Source organism: Betta splendens, chromosome 13 (assembly GCF_900634795.4).
Source record: "Betta splendens chromosome 13, fBetSpl5.4, whole genome shotgun sequence".
Taxonomy (NCBI): Eukaryota; Metazoa; Chordata; class Actinopteri; order Anabantiformes; family Osphronemidae; genus Betta; species Betta splendens.
Window position 1 is genome coordinate 10,887,392 of NC_040893.2, and position 16,094 is coordinate 10,903,485.

Consider the following 16,094-nt stretch of genomic DNA (forward strand, 5'->3'; position numbering starts at 1 on the left):
GTTATAATATTATAAGACATTTAGCTGTGTCTGTGAATCAATGGCCTGTTTCATGGAGAAGTCGTGCATTGACTGGCCTCCCCAGATCCCATATTTTGTTCTGTCCAGCACCACCAGTATGAACCAGATTGATGTATTTGGGTGAGGTCTGCTCCCTCAACATCTGTGGCAACAACACCTCATGCTGAATGGAGGCAACTCTCTGGAGGCACATTAAAACCTTTGGGTTGAGGCGGGTAGAGTGTAACAGCTGTACACAACAGTGATGCATTATAAGGTATCCACAGAATAACAGGTGTATTTTTTGTGCATAATCATTTAAAAATGATCAAACCCTGAACCAAACAATGACCAGAAGGTAAACTGAAATATAAAAGAATATTGATTATCATTATGTAAAAGGATTAAACCTGTAGTAGGCATAGTTTCTCTCCTTCTCCCTGTTAGTATTTGCGGTGTCGGATTCTTTCTCAGTGAGGTCATTCTCAATCACCCGGTGTGTGTTTCTGACTCAACCTCTGACCCCAGCCACAGGTGCTTTAGTTCCTCTCAAAGTGAGGTTCCTCTTCTTCTCTGACCCGTTCCAGGTTGAGCCTGTGGCCTGTGTCCTCCCCACATTCCTGTAGCTGCGCGTCTCCTCCCGCTTCACGCTCCAGCCCACCGCATGAAAGCCGCCCTGCAGCTGCGCCGGCCCGATAGTGTGGGAACCCATGTCTGCTCATTCAGAAGCATGTGTTCTGCTCCTGGGGCAGTGGTGCCGGTGTCGGCTGAGGTTTGGATGAATGAGGCTGCAGCAAAACACAGCAGGATGACGCCACAAACCCAAAGCAGGGACGGAGTGGAGCGGTTTCCAAACGGCCCCAAGTACAAAGAACACTCACTTTTTGTTTTCATACTTATTTGTACACTACATTAATGGATGAACTTCCTTCCTGCGTGCTTCCTGTGGCTCCTGTTTTCCACTCTATGGACTTACTGTACCAACTCTTAACTCCCCATGTTGAATTGTGCTGAGTCAGCACAGTACAGTGGGCAGTTCTCAGGCTAAGCACAGCACTAATGACCAGCAGGCTCTTTGTGAGTCTCAACCACTCTGCCTTTGTCAGCCGACCCTCCTCCCTCTCCCTCCCTCCCTCCCTCTCTCTCTCTCTCTCTCTCTCTCTCTCTCGCCCTCCCTTTCTCTCTCTCTCTCTCTCCCTCTCTCTCCCACTGCGCTGCTCTTCCCCCACCGTGCACTACTTAAACAAATTGCTCTCTATCTCGGTCTCTGCAGTCGCACACTCTGCAGACTTGGCCGTGTCGGAGCGGACGCCTCTGGGGGAGCGATGAGGAAGGAGAACAGGGTCACTCGATGGATCTGTTGGATTGTGGTTGTGACCGCTTTGTTTTTCCTGGGTTTCACCATAGGTAAGAAACAGTAGCACAGCGGAACCTTGAAGTGGACACAATGTAGCATCTGCACGTTTCTATTGAGTACTGATGGAGTTATTAGTCATGATAGATACAGAGACTCACAACAAGGAGACTTTATCTCCTCACTGAGTTTTAAACACAGATTTTTAATTTGTGACTTATACTATTGTAGGACTTGAACACATGCCCAGCCTTTTTGTAAACTTTGTACTTGCAAACTGGACAACACACTGCTGCTCACTGACGCCGCTGTGTTTTAGGCTGGTTTGCGAGGCCCCAACATCACAGCCCTGAAAACAACGGCCGCTTCGACGAGCACCTGAAGGAGTTTCTGAATGAAATGCAGTCAGACCAGATCAGAGAGCATCTCAGGTAAAACTGGCCGCCAACACGCTAAACCTGTGGAGTGTATTAGCGGAGGTGATCCCAGGCGGAGGCCGGCGTCCAGCGGTGTCCTGTGAAAGACAAGCGCCACCACACGTCCTCAGGGTTCCATTCATAGAGTTTAAAAAAAGAAACACCAGGCGAGAACTGTCAGCCACTAAATGTGTTGGGATTTCGCACACTGGCCGTCCTGTAATTATTCACATAACAACACCACACAACAAACCACAGGCCAAAACCGACGGAACCCCTTCAATCCCCCAGGATCATCAGTGGATGAATCATTACGTGAGACTGTGCAGAAAAATGCTGCTTAAATGTGTGGACATTGAGGAACAGGACAGCGACTTTAAAACTATATTAGTGGAACTGCATTAACAACAATGCAGATGTTTAAGGGCTGCAGCTGTTCCACCTGTTCATATCCTCGTTTCAGGAAGTTTACTCGACTCCCTCATCTGGCCGGAACCGAGCAAAACCTGAAATACGCAGAGCAGATCAAGACAGAGTGGCAGGAGTTTGGCTTGGACTCCGTGGAGATGGTGCCGTACGACGTCCTGCTGTCATATCCCAACAAAACGCAGCCCAATTACATCTCCATAGTGGATCCTCATGGCAACGAGGTGCTGCACACTGTACTAATTCATACATACAGTACATACTGTAGAGTAGCAGTCACAGCTGTTTAGTTAATATCCATTTAATGGGGCAACACCCTTCTTGGAGTTGCAGTGTGTGTGTGTGTGTGTGTGTGTGTGTGTGTGTGTGTGTGTGTGTGTGTGTGTGTGTGTGTGTGTGTGTGTGTAGATCACACATTCTTTCCAACTCCTGTTATTCTTCGACAAAATACTACAGGACAGTTCTTTGGAGTCCAAGGTTCCTTTATGGCCTTGTTGTGAAATCAACTCCAGTGCATGAAGGTACTGATGCAGCACAGAAACAAGCACAGGGGCCACACGGCCGGGTTCAGGCTGTGCTGCAATTAAACACAGATCAGATTACGACCAGGATTTAGCATTGGACATTAACAACAAATGCAGCTAAAGGGCTAAAAAAGGGTAATGCAGCTGAATGCTCTGATTTTAACCTGCACTGGAGGATGGATAGATTCGGTGGCAAAGTAAAAATAGTGATATTTGTAAACATGACAAATTAATATGGTGACGGTAAGAAAATAAGCTTTTTACTCAGATTTCATCTAATTTGATCTGATCGACTTCATCCCCGTTGCTCAGGTTTTTAATACTTCCTTGGCTGAACCAGTGCCTGAGGGATATGAAGGTGTCTCTGACATCGTGCCTCCGTACAACGCCTTCTCTGCAAAGGGACAACCTGAGGTACACACACACACAAACACACACACACACACACACACACACACACACACACACACACACACACTGAAGGAGTGAGAGCTTTTGAACTGCATTATTAAGCCTGACCCCCTTCGGGTCTCTCTCCGTCCAGGGGGACTTGGTGTATGTGAACTATGGTCGAACAGAGGACTTCTTCCAGCTGGAGCAGGAGATGAAAATTAATGCAACTGGAAAGATTGTCATTGTCAGATATGGAAAAATATTCAGAGGCAACAAGGTGAGAAATCTCTCAGTGTGTTACTTAGAAATACCTGGAGCTTCTTGATGTCAAAAACAAACCTCTACATACAGTAAATAGTAGTACAGTACAGTGTATGTAGTAGTAAATAATGGTATGTTTTAGTTTTTGCGTTGTGTCTGTCTCCACCAGGTGAAAAACGCTGTGTTAGCGGGAGCAAAGGGCATCATCATGTTCACAGACCCAGCTGATTACTGGGCCACGGGCGTCAAGGTGGAGCGTCACGCACATTCACTGGCTTTGTACAGTAGAACATTAACGGCTGATTCGACTATTAACCCCCGGGGCGCTGGTGTGTGTCGTGCAGCCGTACCCCGACGGCTGGAACCTGCCCGGCGGAGGGGCCCAGAGGGGGAACGTCCTGAACCTGAACGGAGCAGGAGACCCGCTCACACCCGGGTACCCGGCCAAAGGTAACGCAGCGCCCGCGTGCACGCTGTGAGACTGGCTGAGCCGTAGTCATGTGACCTCCTCCACAGAATACGCCCACAGACTGAGCCCGGACCAAGGCGTGGGCCTCCCCAGGATCCCCGTGCATCCCATCGGCTTCCATGACGCCGTTCGCCTGCTAGAGTAGGAGGAGCCTGTTCTTCTCTTTCCCGTCAACGCTTGTGTACAGCATCGTTCACAGAACAGTTTCCCGTTCCCAACAGGAACATGGGAGGACCCACCCCTCCCAACAACTGGAAAGGAGCTCTGAATGTGTCCTACAGGATCGGCCCGGGCTTCGCGGGCGACTTCACCAGCCAGTGAGTGGTTCCAGCCTCCGCCTCGTCTCTGGATGAACCTCCTCTCATTCTACTGCTGCGTCCACTGTCTATTACTATTTGACTATCTCGTCCCGTTCGTTGCTTCTCTTGTTCGACCTTAATGAGCAGCTGGAGCACAATGGAGGCCTTTGTGTGACAGATACGCATCATCATTCACATTATGAGCCACAACATTAAACAGATTTGTGTCTTTGTGTCTCTTTCCTCTTCGTCTGGTGGTTCTGTTCTGTTCTGGTCAGGAAGGTGCGTATGAACATCCACACTAACAACCAGGTCACCAGGATCTATAACGTCATTGGAAGGATAAGAGGAGCTCTGGAGCCGGGTATGACACGTCGGCCTGCTCTGACCCGTCATTAAGGCTTAGAGCCCGTCCAGCCAGTAGGTGCAGGGTTAGAGTTGTGTCTGAATGGCCTTCTCCTCTGTTGTGCAGACAGGTATGTGATTCTGGGAGGACACAGGGACGCCTGGGTGTTCGGAGGCATCGACCCCATGTCTGGAGCTGCCGTCGTCCACGAAATAGTGAGGAGCGCAGGCCGACTGCTCAGCAAAGGTGCAACACGACCCACCAGTGAGTAACAGGCAACGGGACCAGTACTCAGTGTGTGTGTGTGTGTGTGTGTGTGTGTGTGTGTGTGTGTGTGTGTGTGTGTGTGTGTGTGTGTGTGTGTGTGTGTGTGTAGGGTGGCGGCCAAGAAGGACCATAATATTTGCCAGCTGGGACGCTGAGGAGTTTGGACTTCTGGGATCCACAGAGTGGGCAGAGGTACCACACACACACACACACACACACACACACACACACACACACACACAGTAGTGAGCACGCGTCTCCTACCCACAGGACAACGCCAAGCTGCTGCAGGACCGAGCTGTGGCCTACATCAACGCAGACTCTGCTATAGAAGGTGAGCGCGCGTGTGCAACTGCGATTCTCCAAACACGATGGACAGCGGTGTTTAACCTCAGCCAATGATTTCCAGGCATGTACACGCTGAGAGTTGACTGCACCCCGTCTCTGCACACGCTGGTGTATGACATCACCAAGCAGGCGAGTTACACCCACACACACACACACACACACACACACACACACACACACACACACACGCACACACACACGTAACCCTCCCTGTGCGTCGGCTTCACTCCTGTGTGTGTCTGTGTAGATAGCCAGTCCTGAACAGGGCGAGGAGCTCTCTCTGTACGACAGCTGGCACAGGAGGGACAACTGGACCAATGACCGCGACGCACCCAGGTACAGAGCCTCACACTCGGGCCTGATCGGGTCAGAGCCAGAGGCCGACAGGTCCGACTGTGTGAAGCGCAGTCAGTTAAAAGATCACAAAGAAGACAATATAAAAAATGGCAAATGAGAAACATTAAAACAAGGTGACATGCATTTGAAGCGGTTTGTGTCCATTCCCTCCTGAACCCATGAAGACATGAATCTACGGCTACAATACGACTTTTCACAGCTTTAGTGTGTTGATCTGTTTTAACTAATCATCGCTCGTAGGATCAGTAAACTGGGCTCCGGCAGTGACTTCGAGGCCTATTTCATCCGTCTGGGAATCGCTTCGGGCAGAGCGAGGTACACCAAGAACCAGGTGGGTGTTCTGCACACGAGGCCTGACTTCCTGCGTCACGGGTTCCGCGTCAGCACCGTGTTCCCTCTGTGTTCCCTCTGCGCCCGCAGAGAACAGAGAAGTACAGCAGCTACCCCCTGTACCACAGCGTGTACGAGACCTTCGAGGCCGTGGAGAGGTTCTACGACCCGTCCTTCAGGAGGCTCCGGGCGGTGGCCCAGGTGAGGGGCGGGCTCATCTTCCACCTGTCGGACTCTCAGCTCCTCCCCCTGGACGTGGTCGAGTACGCGGACGCTCTGGGGAAGTACGCGTGGAGCATCTCACAGCTGGCGCAGCAGCACCGGGACGCCATGGAGACGTACGGAGTGTCGTTCAGTGAGTGCGCCGCAGTTCAGGAGGCCCGAATGAGCCGCGTGTATGACGTCCCCTGAAAATTTGTCCACATTCGATTGTCGTGTTTTTTCAGATTCTTTGTTTTCCGCCGTGGAGAACTTCACTGTGGCAGCGAGGGGTTTGCATGAGCGCCTGCAGACCCTCAACACAGCAGAGTAAGAGTTATTAGAACACAGTTGTCCAAACTAAAAACGAGGGATTGACATTCCAGTGTGTGTGTGTGTGTGTGTGTGTGTGTGTGTGTGTGTGTGTGTGTGTGTGTGCATCAGTTCTCTGCAGGTTCGTGTCATGAACGATCAGCTCATGTACCTGGAGAGAGCCTTCATTGACCCCCTGGGTTTACCTGGAAGACCCTTCTACAGGTGTGTGTGTGTGTGTGTGTGTGTGTGTGTGTGTGTGTGTGTGTGTGTGTGTGTGTGTGTGTGTGTGTATCGTCTCCACCTCACGTCCGTCCTCTTCTCCCCTTTCAGACACGTGATCTTTGCTCCCAGCAGTCATAACAAATACGCGGGCGAGTCGTTCCCGGGGATCTACGACGCGCTGTTCGACATTAAGAACTCGGCGGAGCCTCACAAGTCCTGGGAGGAAGTCAAGCGTCAGATCAGCGTCGCGGCGTTCACCGTTCACGCCGCTGCGATGACTCTAATGCCGCCTGCATGAAACGGAGACTGTTCGGCTGTTCGTTAGAGGACAGCGGTCAGAGAGTGGACACTGCTGCACGTGCGACGGACATCAAGCCAATACAGGAAAACGCTCGGCTTGTGGTTTGATGGATAGAATCATCACGTGGTCACGAAACGAATAATATCTTGTAAAAATAAAATTATACAAAACTAAGGAGGTGAATTAAGTTAAGGAAGTGTTCACAGCAACAATGAAGAAGCACAAAGATGAAGTAAATTATAAAGGCGGCTACTTCTCGACGGATGCATTTAACTCCACACACAGAGAGTTGTCTTTGTGTAACATAAACCTTATAAATACACTTTTTTTAAAGTTTGCCAGATGTTGAATCAGTCGAGTGGCTTCAGGCGTCTTCTCTGCAGTCACCACAAGAGGGAGCCAAATCACCTTATTGGCTTCAACGTGTTAACGTTATACTGTACGTCCACCATCTTTGAAGGAGAAATTAGGGGAAGTGCACTTGGACTCGATGGACTTCGGACAATCGTACCAATAGAGCACAGGCCTGTGTGTTCTGCTGCTGTCAAATGAGCCTGTTTCTACTGGAAGGTTCTTTATTAATGGGGGTTTCCAGTGATGTACTGGTTATCACTGTTTCCCCACTGGCCCTGGTTCGATCTCAGCATCATCCTGGTTCCTTTGTGTGAGGAGTCTACATGCCTGACTCTGCTTTCCTCCCCTTGTCCTCTTTACTGCATGAGTGAGACAATCAAACTACTAACATTTAATGATAACGAGCAACTAACAACGAACCAGGCACAAAGTACCAGGTTGGAGTAAACACTGAACACTGAGTTCAGGAGGATGTGGTTTTTTTGGTGGTCCATTGAGCAACAGAAAACCAGGAAATGTGGCAGGCAAGGAGTGTGACGGGTAAACAGAGATTGTCAAATATATTTACACGCTCACTGAGAGGCCATTATATTTGTGACTAAACAGTCTCAGACACTGTGTCTCTCTGATTGTGGATTTGAATTTAAACCAGGATGTTGTTTCCTGTCTATGGTGGAGAAAAATCCTTGCACGAACCCGAATCCAGCTTGATATTATGAAATACATGATGGGGTTTGTCATTCTCAACATACAGTAACGCAACCTGCTGCTGCTGACCTCTGACCTCTGACCCCTTCGGAGGCTGCAGCTGAGCTGTAACCCAGCACCCACTTACTGTACTGTAGCTCCTGGGTTCCACTGAATGAAGACACTGTTTACATCCTCCTCCTCAAATAAAGCATTTATCACCTCTATAGGCACTGGGCAGTCACGGAAGCACGTTTCATGTCTGTCGCGTTAACCAAAGGCCCCACTGCATGGTCTCATTTAGGAACCACACCTCAAACACTGCAAACACTGTTGATCAACAGCTCCACGTGTTCCACAATAAACTAAGCGGCTTCTTGTCCACACTGAACATATTTACATGCTCACTGCTCTCTGAACGTAGGTTTGCATATGAACCAGGATGTTATTTTGTATCTTTAGTGACACAAAATCCCCATGTTCCTGTTATCGATATCAAATTAAAGGTCGCAAATGACACAATAAATATAGTTAAAAACTAAAATAAACTAATATCTTTCTCAATTTAGGCTTTTATGGAAATCCAACTACAGAGAAGTTTCTCAACTTACAAAAAATCTTCTGAGAGAAGCATTTCATCATTTAATGTTCTGGTAGTGCTACTATACAAACCTACTGGATTTCTTATCAGATACTGATTAACATACACAGTTAATCACACTACATATAAAATGATCATTTGCCCACAGTCCACACAGGCACGAAGCAGGTGAATGTCCTTATTTTTTACCTTTCTTCACATCCTTTTCTTCACAATGACATTAATGTTAGTCCTCTTCAGGAAGCAGAGCAGGAAAATGGGAGGTGTTAATCAGCTCTATAAACAGATGGACAGTCAGGATGACTGGACACACTCCTCTACTCACACTTCAACTCCTCAGTGATCAGGTACGTTTAGAGCAGATCCAGGCTTTAGTGACACAGGGTTAATCCTGTAAATATATTCATTATATTATAGTATTCATATATTCATATTACATAGATTTAAAATCTATGTAATATAAACAACAATTGATAGATCTGTAATTTATTGATGCATGATTTCACATTAATATATGAACTTGGTGAAGATCTAATTGTCTGTATCTCCCCCGACTCCTCTTTTTTTTATTCAGACGTCATGATGCAGTTCATTCATCTCTGTCTGGTTCTGGGTACGTTCTGCTCAGTTTATAAACTCAGTGGACTTTTTTTGTCATTCTAGAAAATATATATTTCACTTTCATATATATATAACCTGTTTCCACTATTAAAAGCTATGAGTCGACACCATAAAACCTGATTCCCTCCGTTGTTGCAGCAACAGTCCAGCTGCTCTTGGTCTCAGCAGAGGTGATACCTTTGCCAGAGGGAGTCAACGTCATATTTTCGCTACCAGGAAGCTTTGAATCTTGTACCAAACATGGCTGTGGGAACTTTGTGAGTTGTGTGTCTGAGCTAAATCAAGGAAGCAACAACATGTTGGCGTTGGACAACCTTGTGCTGTCTGACAGTGGCAGCTACTGCTGCAGAACCTCCAACGACGACTGTGGACTGGAGCTGAACGTAGTAAGAGGTGAGTGTGTGACCAGATAAATTAGGTCAGAATCACAGTTCAACAGTTTATTTACGTTTCACATGTCATTTTTATTATTTTTAATTTTTCAGGTTGTATAAAGTCATTTCTCATTGATGTTGAGTTTACACAAGATCACACACTGGAAATAAAAGGAGGTACAACAGACGACTGTATGAAAGCCTGTACGTACGACACGACCTGCCAATACTTCACATTTATTAAAAGGTAAATGTCTGGAAAATACAAGTCCCTGAGTTTGTCTGAGTTCATAACATGGTCACCGTTGCTCCACCAGACTCAGTCCTTTTCTTCCACATTCCACTACAGCAAAGGACAATGTTCTCTTATGGGGTCGAAAGGTCCTCTGAGGATAAAACGTAACAGCGACGCCATCTCAGGCTACTCACGCAAACGCTGCTGCACTCCTGGTGAGGGATTCTGAATTATTCTTAGTGTTGTTGTTGTTTATGATGAATATCTGGGTATAGTTCAATTATACTCCTTGTGTAAAAATGTTTTTATCTCCACGATACTGCTAGAGTTCATCTACCAAAATGGGTCAGAAAAGCCAAACGATGTTCAAGGAAGCCTGAGTAAGTGACTGTAGTGAACATAATCCCACCACACACTGGTTTTCTTGTTTGTTATTTTTCCTTCACAAAAGACAAAACAAGACAATTAGGAAGCTTCTTTACTCACTCACATTTTGTACTGTACTGTTCCAAAGTCCTGACTGAGCTCAACGTCTGAGTTGTGTGTGTTGGAACACGCAAAACTTACAGTCTGGCCTTTTCTTCTTGATGATGCAGATCTTCAGTTTCACAATGAATCTAAAAGCTGGTTTGAAGCCTTCGGGTTCTGCCGCACACAGAAGCAGACACTGGTTCAAATCACTAATGACACAGTGATGAACAATGTGACACACCTCCAGCAAAATGAGACAGTCACACAGAACGGGGTGTGGGTCGGTCTGGAACGCCCCATCTTTGGCTGTGACACCACCTGGAGGTGGATTTCAGGAGGAAGTGTTAACACGTCTCAGTGGAACAGCAGCTCTCCTCCATCCTCCACTAACAAATACTGTGGGAAGATAATCTGGGTGAACGAGACACGAACAATCAAACTGCTTGATGACGACTGTTTTAATAAGTTGCCTTTCATCTGCCAAGGTAAGATGTTTTACTCACCCAGCTAGAATTTTACAAAGAAATAATCTTCACCTTTGTCTTTGCTTTTTTCACCAGGTTCTACATAAATCTTTTGTTGAATGGACGCTGTTCACTTCAATTCTTTTTGAATCGTATGTTATTATTTATGTTAATTTTCTAGTTTTCTATTGCAGCATCATGAGAAACATGATGAAGTTGTATGTCTACTGTGGTTCATGTGTATATATGACATATTTTATTTCCATTAGTATAATTAATAAAATTGTCTTTAGCAACAACATAAAACACCAAATAAACATTTAAGATGAAAAGTGCAATTACAGCAGAGCATCACTGCAGATTACCTGCACTCGACCTCATTATTGGCCCATTATGTAAAAACTCTACACACAAGCCAATCAGACATCAGCACTTGGAGATTACCAACTCACATCTTGACCAAAATGAAACAATCAAAACGTAACACTCCTTTCTAAAAATCTAATTTTTGCAACAAAACCTTACACACAAGCTCCATTTGAATCACCTTGTGTGCCGAATCCACCCTTGGATTGATTTGCCCACGTTTTTGGCCAGATTGAAGCCTGCCTCATCTACGTAGATCGTGTGGCAGTTCAGCAGCATCAAACTCCATCAAACTCTGCCTGATGTTCTGCTGTAATAGTGATGATGAAAATAAGTGCAACCTAATTATGCAAAACAAGTCAAAGTGATTGATAAAAACTGTAAGCATTTAGAGAATTTGTAACATCCTACACAAACATTAACTTCACAGATTTCACCTTTTGACCATTGCAGTTCCCATTTGCATCAATGTCCATAATAGTAATTCTTACTGGAGATATTCTATATTTAGCATTTACTGACTGTTGCACTTCTTGTTAGAAGCTAAACTGCATTTTGTTCTTCTGCACTTACTGTAACATTAGTAATAAAAATAAACTTTAGTCTAATCTAATCTAAAGGTTTCTTTTATAAATACTGTATGTTGTACGTAAAACTCCAGTATAACATCTGACTACTGATTCTGAATACTGATATTTGTGATGTTTGTCACGAATGATGAACAGATATCAGCTTTTGTGACCAAACAGCCTCTCACTGTACATTGTACAGTGTCTCTGAATGTGGATTTTCATATAACCAGGATGTGGTTTGTTGCCTTTGGAAAAACAGTTTCATTTAAAAAAGAAGAGTTTTTCTGTCAATATGAAATTATAGGTAACAATATAATGACAAGTAGAAACAGAAGCATCTTAATTGAATGTTTTTATTTATATAATATTATATATTTATATAATATAATATAATTTATTTATTATATTAACGTAACAAACCAACCAAATTAATGGACAGACTTCAGTAACTCAGGAGTGGATGTGGGTGTGTTTATGTAGATGGGAAGTAAATGTCTCTATAAAGTGATGGACGGCAACGACTTCTCACGTTTTTCTTCCCACACTTCAACACTGACCAGGTGAGTTTCTGACAGATCTAAACTTCGCTAACACAGAATGGATGTAGCTGTAGTGAGTATTTGTAAGTGTTGATGTTTGCTTCTGTAAAAATACTGAATAATTTTAAATTTCATGGAAATACGTAATAAACATCCATCCATCCATCCATTTTCTTAACCGCTTACTCCCTAGTGCAGGGTCACGGGTGGTGCTGGAGCCTATCCCAGCTGGCTACGGGCGAGAGGCAGGGTACACCCTGGACGGGTCGCCAGTCCATCACAGGGCAACACATAGACAAACAACCATTCACTCACACACTCACACCTACGGGCAATGGAGAGAAGCCAATCAACCTAATGCACGTCTTCGGACTGTGGGAGGAAGCCGGAGAACCCGGAGAGAACCCACGCAAACACGGGGAGAACGTGCAAACTCCACACAGAATGAGACTCATGAGACACATGAGACTAATATAATTTGAGTTTTATTAATGTGAAGTTTACACAAAGCTTCTTATTTAGAATTTCCAGACTGAGATAACACTAACTACCAAAAAATACAGTAAGTGACACAGGTTTGTAATTTTTAACATATTAACGCTTAACAGCTATTAAAACGTGAGCTTGGTAAATATTTGTGTCTTCTGTCCTGAGTTGAATACTGATTTACTTTCTTTTGGTTTTAGCCATGGTGCAGTTCAAACTTCTATGTCTGCTTATGGGTACGTTCTGCTTTGTTGAGTTCTTGGAAACACACAAAGCTTATGTCTTTTATATATAAGAACATGGCATTGACAGTGTTTATTATTCTAGAACATTGTGTTTTATTAAATCAAGTGTACATTACATTAAACATTAAATATAAAAATAGCTGTGAACCAACACGCATTAAAGAAAACTTCTTTCTGTGTTACATTCATTTGTTGCAGCAACAGTCCAGGTACTTGGCTACTTCATCTCAGGTGATGCAATAACTTTGCCGGAAGAAATTGGTGTCAAGATTGAGCTACCAGAGGACATTAAGTGTTGTAGAAAATGTGACAGTGCAAACTGTTTGATTGATAACTCAAAGATTCAAATGAAAGACCACCATTTAACAATAAACAACCTTGAAACATCTGACAGTGGGACCTACTGCTGTAGAACCTCACAGAAAGACTGTAGTCTGGAGCTGAAGGTAGCAACTGGTGAGGATCTTAATCCTTTCCTAAATTGCATTGTTTCTAGTAAATTGTAGTTATTATACTGTAGAGTATTCAAAGTATTTGCAGGCGAAATGAACACAGAATAAATAAATTATTCAATCAAATAAACTATTACAGTCTATCTTCACTTTGTAAATGTCCCTTATATCAATGTCGATGCAGTCACTGAATGGATAAACAACTGTGTTAGAAGTCAACCTTGTATGGCTCACACCCAGAGCTGCCATTGCCTCATATGTGACAGCAGGTAGGTTAATGCCATTAGAAATATGAGTCATCACGTCTGTGTCCATCTGATTTATCAAGACTTGTGATGAGCTGTAAATTATTTCCACAGTTTAGGGAAGTCAGCAATCGCTGAGGTGACGATAAACTTTGACACATGCTCTGTCTCGGGTTACAGATGTATTAGCACGACTGGTAAGTGATTTATAATTGTTGCATTCACATTCTAGGAATAGTTGGCTCATGTTTTAAATCAAACAATAAATCAAATGTTGCATAATCATCATCATAGACAAACACATGGAATGTGTCACGTTTAAGTGATTTCATTTTTGTGTAAATGGTGGCCTGGTACAGTAGTTCAACTCATGTGAGGCTGACCACAGCTACCACAGTGAGGGAGCAGGTCAAATGCAAAGAACACAGTTTCCCCAAGGGAATTAATAAAGTATGTGTGATCATGAATGTTTGTGCTTCTATATGTTAGGTTCAACACCCACAGGCTCCTCCTCCTCTGGCTCCTGCTCCTGCTCCTGCTCCAGTAAGTGCTTCCTGTTTCTCTCTGTGATGTCTGTTCTGTTGTTTTCAGTCCTGTCATAACATCTACTTTAAACACTGGTTATACGTTTAAAATAACTAATTCACTGTGTGTCAATGTTTGTATTTCTACATGATGCCACAACCAACAACAGCATCAACAACAGCCCATATGACTTTGCAGAGCTCCTTTTCCTCATCCTCTTCTACCTCCTCCTCCTCTTCCTCCTCCTCCTCCTCCTCTTCCTCCTCTACCTCTTCCTCCTCCTCTGGTAAGTCTTCTTCCAATCAACAGTTACCAATTGACTGTGATCTGTCTTGTTGCTTTCAAACCTGTTTAGAGATTAATTTGAACTCTCAGCTTACTTAAATATTAAATCTACAGTATATACAGTAACAGTTTCGAGTCATAACAAATTGTTGTACTTTTCATGAACCTAATTATGAATATCCTTTTCATTTGACAGCTCTCTTGTTTTGTTGAATCTTCTTCCTTAGCATTGACAGTAGCTTAAATTTTAATTATGGCTCCTCTGCTCTGCTGACCTGACTTGTCCAAAGTCTCTCATGGTAAACTTTCCTCTGCCTAATTTAGTGGTCATTGTATCTGTATGTGCAATTAGTATTGACACCTCAGTTGCAGTGCATTACTCATTAGGACTCTTTCTGTCCCTGGTAGTAAATGTGTTTATAAGCAAAACTCATATTTGTTTAGTCTGTCGGTCTCTTGGCTGCAGAAAGATCAATACATGAGTCTGAACAAGTCTGTGAATGTGAACGATGGAAGATCAAGGCAGAGAAATAGCAGCAGTTTACTACTTACTGTATCAATTACTATAAAATGTGTATGTGTTGTTTGAGTTTCTACATCTTGGAGAAGTTACACAATCAACAGTTTAACTACAGCCTGAAACCCAGACTGACGATTTGGCTCATTCAAAACATTCTTAGCGTTTAAAATCAAAATTTACCAAAAAGCAACTTTTTGTTTGACAACTAGCGTAGGTTTTTAATTTGAATTTGTCGACATGCCTGAAACAACTCCTGCTAAATGTTGTGGTGATTGAGAGCATCAGTTTACAAAAGATGAAACAAGAAAACAAGAGCGCTTCTTTACTTCTTTACATGTCACAGAAGCAGATGACTGAGCATCATGTGTGAGTTGTGTGTGTTGGATCATGTAAAACCTTCAGTGTTTCCTTTTTTTCAAGATGATGCAGGACTTCAGTTTTACGATGACCCCAGGAGCTGGTTTGAAGCCCTCGGGTTCTGCCGTGCACAGAAGCAGAAATTGGTTGAAATATCTAATGACACAGTGATGAACAATGTCATAAAGCTGCAGCAAAATGAGACAGTCACACAGAACGGGGTGTGGGTCGGTCTGGAACGCCCCATCTTTGGCATCGACTCCACCTGGAGGTGGATTTCAGGAGGAAGTGTTAACACGTCTCAGTGGAACAGCAGCTCTCCTCCATCCTCCACTAACAAATACTGTGGGAAGATAATCTGGGTGAACGAGACACGAACAATCAAACTGCTTGATGACGACTGTTTTAATGAGTTACCTTTCATCTGCCAAGAGGAGAGGAGGATGCAGACAGGAGGGTTGGATGTTTGTGTGACAGAGACAGAGTAGGGTTGAGTGGGCGTGGCCAGATGAGAGTGAGAGACCAGTGAGTGACAGATGACGTGAGTGACGTGATGAGTGAGGAAATGAAACTTCAGGAAAGCTTCTCAACTGAGGTAACCATAAGTGGACTGTTTGTTTAATGTTTAACTCTCATAGGTGTGTGATGTGTTTGCTATTGTTTATGTTGAGCAACACAATGACATGACTGGTGGTGGTGAAGTGTGTTTTCTCAAGTTGATTTATCTTGATTCTTGTTTGTTTATTGCACCTGCTTGCATAGATGCAAAATGTTTAGCTTCATTCATTTCATGTAGAATAAATAAAACAAACAATAAACACATATTGATGAAATTCATTCAGTGTGTATTATTTAAGTATAGCAACGGA

At 44.2% G+C, this 16,094-nt stretch overlaps 3 protein-coding genes across 5 annotated transcripts; all 3 read left to right on the top strand.

Annotated features, from left to right (window-relative positions):
• Positions 1–1,250: 1,250 nt before the first annotated feature.
• Positions 1,251–8,100, top strand: naalad2 (N-acetylated alpha-linked acidic dipeptidase 2). The gene is made up of 20 exons (XM_029172291.3): positions 1,251–1,407; positions 1,674–1,785; positions 2,234–2,420; positions 3,033–3,134; positions 3,265–3,390; positions 3,544–3,624; positions 3,719–3,824; positions 3,891–3,984; positions 4,065–4,160; positions 4,421–4,506; positions 4,615–4,734; positions 4,865–4,947; positions 5,026–5,089; positions 5,165–5,232; positions 5,351–5,439; positions 5,701–5,791; positions 5,881–6,145; positions 6,237–6,318; positions 6,433–6,525; positions 6,634–8,100. The coding sequence occupies exons 1-20, from the start codon at positions 1,326–1,328 to the stop codon at positions 6,821–6,823; spliced, it is 2,217 nt and encodes a 738-aa protein (XP_029028124.2). The 5' UTR covers positions 1,251–1,325; the 3' UTR covers positions 6,824–8,100.
• Positions 8,101–8,697: 597 nt separating this feature from the next.
• On the top strand, positions 8,698–12,084 carry LOC114868720 (uncharacterized). 2 transcript variants are annotated; one of them, XM_029172539.3, is made up of 8 exons: positions 8,699–8,815; positions 9,043–9,081; positions 9,228–9,482; positions 9,575–9,710; positions 9,813–9,913; positions 10,025–10,078; positions 10,295–10,654; positions 10,730–12,084. In XM_029172539.3, the coding sequence occupies exons 2-8, from the start codon at positions 9,048–9,050 to the stop codon at positions 10,738–10,740; spliced, it is 951 nt and encodes a 316-aa protein (XP_029028372.1). In that variant the 5' UTR covers positions 8,699–8,815; positions 9,043–9,047; the 3' UTR covers positions 10,741–12,084. The 2 variants fall into 2 exon arrangements, with proteins under 2 accessions (XP_029028371.1, XP_029028372.1); XM_029172538.2 differs by lacking the exon at positions 10,730–12,084 and having other exon boundaries at positions 8,698–8,815; positions 10,295–10,723.
• A 492-nt stretch (positions 12,085–12,576) lies between these two features.
• On the top strand, positions 12,577–16,065 carry LOC129605045 (lithostathine-1-beta-like). Of its 2 annotated transcripts, XR_008696513.1 has the most exons (4): positions 12,577–12,832; positions 13,040–13,735; positions 14,028–14,081; positions 15,289–15,341. XR_008696513.1 is itself a non-coding variant. In XM_055514175.1 (2 exons), exons 1-2 carry the CDS (start codon positions 13,991–13,993, stop codon positions 15,711–15,713), a joined length of 516 nt encoding a protein of 171 aa, XP_055370150.1. In that variant the 5' UTR covers positions 13,869–13,990; the 3' UTR covers positions 15,714–16,065. The 2 variants fall into 2 exon arrangements, 1 of the variants encoding a protein (XP_055370150.1); XM_055514175.1 differs by lacking the exons at positions 12,577–12,832; positions 13,040–13,735 and having other exon boundaries at positions 13,869–14,081; positions 15,289–16,065.
• Positions 16,066–16,094: the final 29 nt, after the last annotated feature.